Source organism: Sciurus vulgaris (assembly GCF_902686455.1).
Source record: "Sciurus vulgaris genome assembly, chromosome: 1".
In the NCBI taxonomy this organism is placed as follows: domain Eukaryota; kingdom Metazoa; phylum Chordata; class Mammalia; order Rodentia; family Sciuridae; genus Sciurus; species Sciurus vulgaris.
The window spans coordinates 43,154,593-43,164,847 of NC_136461.1; the positions used below are offsets into that span (position 1 = coordinate 43,154,593).

Here is a 10,255-nt window from a genome sequence, read left to right on the forward strand (position 1 = left end):
CTCTTGTTAATATGTTACTAATGTGGTTTTCACTAGCTTAGGCAGGATTTTTTACCTGTTGGATTCTGACTGGTTATTGCTGTCTTAAAAAAGCTCTTGATTTTTAAACATATATTTGTCTTGTATTCTTTCTCTTTTTGAATTTTTAATTCTTAGTGTCTAGTTGATTTCTTTTTTTTTTTTTTTTGTAGGTAATTTTGCATATTGATATTTTTGGACCTTCCCCCTTTCTTCCATTTTTATTATGAAAATCTGAAACATACACAAAAATAAAGTGAAATACAATAACAAAATTCCATCTGCCCTTTTGGCATCTTTCTCCTTTTTGCTTTTGTTTGTTTATTGAATATTTTAAAGCCAGATCTCAGATCTTTAGATCTTTTTTTGGGCGGGGGGATCGCTCGAACCCAGGGCCTTGTGCTTACAAGGCGAGCCCTCTGCCGATTGAGCTATCTTCCCAGCCCCAGATCTCAGATCTTTTGTCATTTTAGCTTGGCGTACTTGAGTATGCATCTCTAAAAGATATGAATTTTTTTTAGGTAACAATGGTGCCATTTTCTTGCTTAACAAAACTAGCAATAATTCCCTAGTATAATTTAATTTCTAGTACACATTCATATTTCTGTTTATCTCAAAATGTCTTTTAGTAGTTGATTTTTTTATGATTGAATCATATCACATTTGGTAGTTGTAACTCAGTCTCAACTCCTACCCACCTTTTTTTAAAGAAACTGTGTCTGTTGTCTTGTAGATTGTCCCACATTCTGAATTTTTCTCTATTTCTTCATACTATAATTTAACTTTTTTTTTTTTTTTTTTTTTTTAAACCAGGGATTGAACCCAGGGGCACTTAACCACTGAGCCACATCCCTAGCCCTTTTTTCTTCTTTTTTTTGAGACAGGGTCTTGCTAAGTTCCATAGGGTCTCAGCCTCTCAAGTTGCTGGAGTCACACCTGGCTCTTACTCTTTTTAAGAATCGATTGATAATGCCTCTAGTTTATGACTTACTCTGTCAACAAGTCTGGTTCTCCCCTCTAATGAAACCTGCCTTTGTGAAATCAATATCATTTGCACAAGAGCCTTTACATCCTTAGGTATGTAAGTGACTCTCAGTGCCACACATGAGACCATCTAGTCCTGTGCTTTTCAGAAGTGGATACAACTACCTGTCCTTTGGTTTTTCTTCTCCTTTTCCAGGTCATACTGTAAACAAGATGCGTAAACATGCAGATTCAGAGGTGGCTTGTCTTGCCAATGAAATTTACACTGAGTGGAAAACTTTCATTGAAAAATATTTGGATAGACCTTCTATTGAAGTCCGAAGTGATCCCAAAACTGAGTCATTTAGGAAAAATGCCCAGAAATTACTCTCGGAAGCCTTGGAATTAAAGGTAAAGTTCTGATTGGAATGCGATTGCTAGAAGTCTTGCTTAACTAAGCCCCATGTTTTCATGAGCCTTCATAGACTTAATGCTGTGACCTCGTTCTAACAGATATCTCTTTAAGGATTCTAGATTTATAAGCATTCTGGGAAACAGTGTTGTAAGAGTGTGTGGTCTTTGGAATTAGCAAGACCTAGGTGGAAACCCTGGGTATAATACTTCTAGTCATATGATGTCTTAGGCAAATTCTTTAACATTTCTGGAACTTGCTTCTTTATCTAAAAAAGGAGAATTACAATTCCTACCACCAAGGATAGTTACTGGGAAAGTTAAATGAGCCATTTATACAAAGGAGTAGTATCTAGTGCTTGCTGATTAGAAATCATTTAATGAATGTTGGTTCTTTCCCACTTAAAATTTTTTCCCTTCCCAATGAAGTGAAAAATCTGGGATGACCTATATTTTGGGGAATATCAATGGCAAAACAAAGAGCTATCTACTGAGATGGGGGGAAGGGATATTGGCACATACCTGTAATCCCAGCGGCTCAATCCCAGTGGTCGGTAGGCTGAGGCAGGAGAATCACAAGTTCAAAGCCAGCCTCAGCAATTTAGCAAGGCCCCAAGCAGCTTAGCAAGACCCTGTCTCTAAATAAAATATTTAAAAGGCTGGGAATATGGCATGGTGGTTGAGCACCCCTGGGTTTAATCCCTAATACTAAAACAAAAATGTTGTCTATTGAGAAAACTCTATTTTCCCATTTTTGTCATTCCCCCCTACTTTTAATTCTAAGGCATAAAATGAACTGCATAGACATATTCCCTATCATCTTCATAGCCAGAAGTTCAGATGATATTAGTAGTTTGAAGTATAAACTAGAAGAATTTTTGCTCATTAATAATGGTATTAATAATCATCAAACAACAAATCTTACAAGCTGATTAATGCTCTGGAAAATCAGATAAATAACATTTTTATGGTTTGAATCTGAAATGTCCTCCAAATGCTGATGTGATGAATTCAGGCTTGGGTCCCCAGTCCAGCAATGTTCAGAGGTGGAGTATTTGGAAAGTGGTTGGATCATGAGGCTCTGATTTCTTGGATGGAGTAATCCACTGATGGATTCATAATTGAATAGAGTACTAGAAGGTGGTAGAAACTGTAGAAGGTGAGGACTAGTTGGAGGAAGTAGGTCACTAGAGGCATGCCCTGGGAGGGTGTTTCTTGTCCCTTGCTTCTTCCTTGGACTTTCTTTGCTTCCTGACTGCCATGAGGTGAGCAGCTTTGCTCACACTGTTATGCCCTGATGCTGTGCTTCACCACAGGCCCAGAAACAATGGAGCCCCTAACCATGGACTGAAACCTCTGAAACTGTTAACCAAAATAAAGCATTCTCCAATATTGATTTTCTCTGGTATTTTGTCACAGTGACAGAAAGCTAACTAAGCATAAACATCTTTATTTTTCCTGTTCCCAGGATATCCTTATTAAAATATCTTTAAAGAATAACAATGTTATTAACAAAAGAAGTAACTTAGATGTCTCATCAAAGTGTTAGATCTGTTACTGCATCCTCAAAAAAAAAAAATTTAACCTTTCTATGTGAATTTTTATCTACAAAAGAAGAGCAGATGGACTCATGATATATTATTCACTTCTTTAAAATGTTTTTTACCTTTGTTTTATTTATTTATTTATTTTATGTGGTGCTGAGGATCAAACCAAGTGCCTCACACATGCTAGGCAAGTACTGTACCACTGAGCCACAATCCCAGCCCTATTATTTACTTTTTGGAAAGAAAATTTTAGTTAAGAAAAAAAAATGGGAAATGAGAAAAAATGTAGAAAGGGAGGAAAAATCACCATTGAACTTACCACCAAGGTATAATCTTAACATTTTGGTGCATTTCCTTTTTTGGTAAATTATTATAGTTTGTTAAATGAATGCTGGGCAAATTATTATTAGAGCAAATTATATGCCAAACATTTTGTAAGATATTTTTATTGATTATTTAAATAACATTGCAGAAAATTGACATAATTATTTACATTTGTGTTTTTTCTTCAACCTTGATCAATTCCAATTAATGTCATTTTTTAAATCCTTTTCTATATATCTTCATTTTTTTCATGTTTATAATTTTTAATGTATATTTGATGGTGCAGAGAATTGATATTCAGTAAGTTTGCTTAACTTCTTTTAAATGAAGCTTCAGTATGAATATTGGAAGAGAGAAAAACATATGTAGGTTATAAGTAACTTTCCAGAGTATCGATTAGCCAACAGACGTGCTATTTTAAATAAAATTCATTTTTTAAATAAGCCAAAATTATTGCAGAAACATACAGTGTGGGTATGTAATATGTAGTTAATGTAGTGGTAAATACCAGTTCCCTGTGGTATCTTTTTAAGTAAATGATAATAACGAAGCTATGCTTGTAAGGATTAATGAGCAGTTTGCCTGCTATATTAAACTCCATAATAATTATCCTTTTAGTTTATCCATTAATTATCCTTTAAATGGCACATCAAGTGGTAAGCACTCAAGTGTTACAAAGCAAAGTTAAAAAAGTGATACATTCGTTAGTGCTTTCTATCGTAATTGGAAAAAATATCAGATTAAGCATAGCTGAATGGTTTTGTTCCCAAAGAGTAAATTTTAAAAATTAAAAGTATGCATCTTACTGTCTTCCTCGGCCAAAAGGAAAAAAAAAAATCAATCTATTTTCCTTGCATAAACAGCATTTGATGGTTTTTTTGTTGGTTTGGGATGTAAGAAAATGTAAATACAAACACTTTTACGTAGGATTAACCCTAGCACCTATCATCATGAGATGTTTCTACATTAGAGTAAATCAATGAACCATCTAATCCAGTATCTGGTCTTTGACAGTAATCAATGTGGAATGCATTCAAATCAGACATCAGGCAGTAATAGTAAAACCGTTGGGTAAGTTATTGGCCCAGTGACTGAAAAGCTTTTACAATTTGATCCTAGCATGTGTTTTTGTAAATACCAACTCTACTCATTATATTCTTTGTAGAAAAAGATGTTTCCATGTTGTTTCAGTTATATCCTTTAATAGTGAAAGTCAGAAATGAAGAATATACACACAACCAAAAGATTCATCTCTTTATTACCCTACAGATCTTGCTTTCTAGATTCATGGATTATTTTCTTGTTCTTGGAATAATGGAATAGATGAATAAAAACTCCATCGTTCAAATCCAGGCTCTGTTCTCCTTTCCTTTCCCCCTTCCGGATCTTCTTTGTTCTTCCCCGTCTTTTAGATCTTTCCTCATATGAACATCCCCTGTGGTGTCATTCTCTTACTTCCCCTTCCTCATTATCCACTCTCCTTCCTACCTCACGTCCTGTGATCATTTTCCTATTATGTCATTAAAAAAAATGAACCTGATTCTCAAAGTGAGCCTGTATCATTAAGAGTTATGAAACACTGGCTGGTTGGCTCAGTTGGTTGTCAGATGGTGCTAATGAGATCCAGGTCAGGGGTACATACTCATATGGGACTATTAGTTTTTTCTTTGTTTAATGGCCTCAGGCTGCACCCTTGGCTTTGACCAGCTCTCTCATAAATGTATTCAAGGGGTCAAAAAGAAGTGTGGGTTGATATGTACAAATCCAATCATGCTATAGAAAACCCACAAAAAGTTTGCTTCTAATGGATGTTCAATTCATCAGATGTTTAGTGGGGATCTACTATGTGCCAGGGGAGAATACAAACATAAATGAGCTATAGTCCCTGTCCTGGGAATAGGGACTATTTTTCTATCTATCTGTCCTATCTAGCTATCTCCTGGACTGGGGATGTTGCCCATTGGTAGAGTACTTGTATAATATGCAGGAGGGCCTGGGTTCCATCCCCAGTAACACCAAAAAGGGAGAGAGAGAAATCAAGCAAGCTAAGGTTAGCTAGCTCACCGTCTTCTGAATGAGAGCCTGTTAACAACAACAAAAACATGAGGCAGTCTGAAGTAGTGGGTGAGCTCAGTCAGTGGTGTAGACGTACAAAGTATGGAGCAATTAACTCTGATGTAGGAACCAGTCAGTGGTGTAGACGTACAAAGTATGGAGCAATTAACTCTGATGCAGGGAAGGATTGCTAACTAGAAAACACATATGATAAAAAGACATTCATCTACTATGCGTGATGTTTTTGAGAGGGCAGGAAAGGGGATAGGTGTACATTGGGAATAAGCACATTCATTTAACAAATATTTATTGAGCACTTCCTATGGTTAACAAAGGAAGAAGACCTTGTTTCCTTGCATTTAAAGAGCTTACAGATGTGGCAAACATCACTAATTGATGGCACCGTTTCCTACCAGATCCATTCCCTGGTGAAGGAGAGCCCTAAGTGGTCATGTTTTATGTCTTACCCCAGCCATAGCCAGTTTACCCAGGATTAGACAACTGAGTTACACACATTCCACGCACAGACACAAATAGATAAGGAAGGCAAGTCAGGAAATACCAAGAAAACAACAGTGCAAGTGTTGAAACAGAAGGGATGTTGGAGGAGTTATGAGGAAGCAGAAGGTGTGGGTAGAGATGTATAGCATAAGAGGAGAGAACCAGGCAGTTAAAATTGGTAGTGAGTAAGGCCCAGGGAGAGGAGCAAAAATGTGTGAAAGAGACCAGGCAGATGATGAGAGATAGAAATACTGCTAAATACGGCAAATCCCTAGATTTCTTGTTCCTGTTCCCATTTCCATTCACACAGATGTATCTCACAGCAAAATCTCTTTTTCTTAGAGTCTTGGGTTTACTTACCTAAGCACCAAGTTAGGACCCATTGGAAAGGGCTTCTCAACTTGGTCAAGTTTGTACAGTGAACTTCTTATATACAGTAGTGCATGATGAATTATTTTCATTTATGATTTATATTTTAATATCACAAATACTTTTTTCATCTCTTCATTCCATTGTTTTTCATTTAGCAAGAGGCATACTAAAGAAGAGTGAGAATTCTTCACGTCATGCTAAATGAGAATTGTTAAATGCTTCCTATTCCCATCACACCACTGGCATTAGCACCTGTCAGGTGCACCAGGGTTATCTCTGGTTATCATTCCATCTCCTTTTTAGGCTGTGAGTTCCTAGAGGGGAGGAATCAGATCTTTTATGTGCTGTGTCTCTAAGATCAAGCCAGACTCAGAGTACCAACTGTGTTTGCTGGATTGAGATATATGAGTAGCCACTTATGTGAATTCCAAGGCATTCTTGTTGTTTAATAGCACAGTTTGATGAAATGGCCATGAATTTGTTTTATAAACACACAGACCTTCTTCCCTTGATAAGTGTGCCCCTTTAAAAAAAAAAAAAAAAAGTTTTCTTACCTGTTACATTAAGTAATCTAAATATTTGGTGAGCAACCAGCCTCATAGGAGCCTCTCTGGAAAATGCTATGGGTCAAATGCTGGGCAGCTAGCCAGCCACCTTTCCAGCCTCCCAAAGCAGTCTGGTACCAGGGCTGCGTCAGGCCACAGATTAGTGCAGTGTCAACTCAGGAACCCTTGGCTTGAAAAACTTGGGCCGTGTGGGTTCTAGAGAGCCCTGGTCGCAAGTCCACTTCCTCTGGTACAGACCTAGAAGCTAATCACTTAGCTGTTGGGACCACAGACTTTCATGAACATCTTTTGCCTAGTCAGCCTAGACAGATACCTGGGCCTGACTACATTCATATTCTGTCTCCCTCTCATTCTCCTGTCCCTCAGTCCTATTCTGCTCCCTCCTTGGTTCTTGTATCTTCAGAGTTTCTCTTTCTTTGGTCCATGTCTATCTCTCATGTTAGGACATGTAATCAAATGTCAGATGAGCCTTTTTATTTTTGGTGTTCTTTTTCTTTCTTTTTCCTCTTGTGTGTGTGATGTGTGTATGCATTACTGGGGATTGAACCCAGGACCTCACACATGTTAGGCAAGCGCTCTACCACTGAGCCACATCTCCAGCCTTTTTTATTTTATTTTGAGACAGGGTCTCACTAATTCGTTCAGGCTGACCTTGAGCTGCAATCCTCCTGCCTCTGCCTCCTAAGTAGCTGGGATTACAGGTGTGCACCACCACACCAGGGGCTTTTTCCTTTTTGTGCTTTTTACATAGAAGCATAGTATATTTATGTAGAATAGTGTGTGCCCAGCTCACTGAATTGGTCACAAAGTGAACACCCACTTCACCTGGCCAAATTCTAGACTCCTTCAGACTCAGGAGAAATGTCGTTTCCTCCTGAAGCCAGGTGCAGCCCTCCTGGGTCAGGTGACTTCCCTGTGGCTATGCTCAGTGGCAGTCACTCCCACCCCCTTCCTAGCACTTAGTCCCCTCATGGTCCCCATTCACCACCTATTTCTCCTACACTTTATCCCCACGGCCATAAAAACTGTGCCTACCCCAGTCACTGCTTATTCCTCAGCCCAAGCACAGAGCCAGGCATGTAGTAAGTGCTGAATAAATATTCAAATAAATGCCTAGCAGGGAGGGAAGGAAGGAAGGGGAAAGAGGCAATGAGAGAAACTTCTTCCTCTTTTCAAAGAACTTACTACCAGGGAAGATAAACTCAAAATACAGATTAGTATGACATTACAATAATGACCCAGGGAAGCTCAGGACATGGTTGTAGCCTGGAGAATTTTTCAGTCCTTCGTGCTTGGGTTTTGGTTGGTTTCTCTGTGGGTGTATGTTTGCCTGAGCTTTGATGTACAAATACAGGAGCGTTTCCTAGGGAAAGGTGTGCCTTGTAAGGGAATGTGTGCCAGCACTGTGGCGTAGGGGCTCATGAAAGCAGCTAGAGCGCTGAGTCTGGGGAGGGGAGGGGAGAGAGATGGACTGGGAGTCTCTGACCAGCAGCCTGATCTGGCCTGCTTTGATTAGGTCTGTGACCTCAGGATGAGGTCTGAACTGGACCACCCCAGAATTGCTACAGGTCCCATCCCCGAGGCCTGTTCTGCTTAATTGAATCTGCATGGGTCTCAGAACATTGAGGGGGCTGCTAGGTGCTAAAAGGGGAGAAACGTGAACTTTGGAGTCACGGCCTAGGCCAGAGTTCCAGCTCCATCCCTCAGTAGATGTACAGTCTTGATCCTTTACTTTTGAACCTGTTTCCTTATCTATAGAATGTGATAATACGTGTTATGAGCATTAGATGGGAAAAGTGATTTATAAACTGCCTTATGCACATTTTAGGATCCAGACCCAGTGTTTCTAAAATGCTGTAAGGGGTTAAAAGGCCCTTTAAAAACAAAAATAAGCATGAACTGCTACACTGATTTATTATCCTGGGACTTCGTTTCCTGGTTGGTAAAGTACAGGGCCCAGTACCCGTTGCTTAGTTCAAGCCAGTTTCCTGTTATAATGGCAAATATTACCACCCGGCAGGGGTTGTGAATGAGGTCCCTGTCACAAAGCACATGGCCTTGTTCCTTAATTGCCAGGGTGGAATTAATTTGCTCTTCCTGTTTCTCTTGTGACAGGAAGTAGATGTCCTTGAATTTCAGTTGATTAATGGAGGCCTCGAGCAGAGTGCTCCAGCCTCTCTTACTTTTAATCCTTATGCAATGCAAGGCCCTAATTTGATAATTTTGCTGTTTTTTAGATGGATCACCTACTGGTTGAAAATATTGAGCGGGAAACGTTTCATCTCTGCTCCCGCCTCATTAACGGGCCATACCGGCGGACGGTGAGAGCTCTGGTCTTCACATTAAAGCACCGAGCTGAAATCCGGGATCAGGTGAAGAACGGCTCGCTGCCGGTCGGCACGTTTGTACAGACCCACAAAAAGTGACCTGAGGACGGTTCCAACCCTGGGCTGGGCAGAGAGGAAAATGGGCCTCTCTCTGCCATTCAAAGACTCTTTTGAGTCTGGGTGATGGCTGATGCTGGCTGTGCTAAATTTTCCCATGGTGCCATTCCTTCAGACAGAGGATGCAGGGAGCCCTGGGAGACAGGCCTGCGGGAACCTGCTTCATTAGCCGCAGTGCGCTGGTGCTGACTAACAGGATGCACGCAGGCTGTCACTAGGAAGCGCCGTACGATTGCCATCACCCAACACAGTGAAAGGGTGACGGATTTCACTGTGAGCATGCCAAGGACACCTCTAAACTTCCCCCATGTCAGGCAGATGAAGTTAACACTTTATTTCGCCACCCTGCAGGTAACTGAAACTCAATTACCGCTGCTGCTCACTCGGTTCCATCCCCCTGAGTTTAGACAGCTCCGGTGCCTCTCAGAACTCCCCTGTCTTTTCTCTTTGCTCTACCCCAGGGGTGAGCCTGCTAGAGCCAGCGACTAGCCCTGCTTTCCAGAGCTCACTTATCTGAACGTTTCAGCTCTCCCTAGAAGACCTTCTGTGTTGGTCTCTGGAGCCCCCATGCTGAGGCTTCTAATGAGGAACTGGCCTGAAGCCTCCCCACACCTCGGGGTTTATTTGAATACCGTGGCTCTGGTTTAGGGCTCTGTAGAAGAGACATAATGAAATTTTCTCCTGCAATGAAATACAGCCGTAAGGAAAACTGCATATTTTTTAAAAAATGAAATACCTCTGTACAGGCCTGCTTGAACAATGATGTAAATGATATTTGCCTTTTTAAAAGTATTAATAAACTGAGACTTCTGTTCTAAAACAAAAGGTGTGGTTTCTTCACTGAAAGGTGTTCTGGGTTGCGAGGGGGTTCAGTTGGTGAAATTAAAGAATGACAGGACAAGAATTTGAGGGAAGGAACAAGACCCAAGGAAGGCTTTGCAGACTCGGGGAGGCAGGAGCATGTTTGCAGTCTGAAAGGAAGGAGCCAATTAAAAGGGAGAGATTTAAAATTAAAGGAAAAAGGGGGCAGGTTGGAAAGCAAGGATGAAGGAAG

At 40.2% G+C, this 10,255-nt stretch overlaps 1 protein-coding gene across 3 annotated transcripts in view; it reads left to right on the forward strand.

Moving 5' to 3' along the window:
- TCEANC2 (transcription elongation factor A N-terminal and central domain containing 2) overlaps positions 1–10,040 on the forward strand; it is a 37,063-nt gene extending 27,023 nt beyond the window's left edge. For 2 of the 3 annotated variants that reach the window (XM_079118302.1, XM_079118301.1), the window contains 2 exons: positions 1,199–1,392; positions 8,995–10,039. In XM_079118302.1, the coding sequence (XP_078974428.1) occupies positions 1,199–1,392; positions 8,995–9,183 (383 nt within the window). In that variant the 3' untranslated portion in view covers positions 9,184–10,039. Of the gene's footprint in view, positions 1–1,198; positions 1,393–8,994 lie in introns of all 3 variants that reach the window. The other variant, XM_079118303.1, reaches the window with a different exon arrangement.
- The last annotated feature ends 215 nt before the right edge of the window (positions 10,041–10,255 follow it).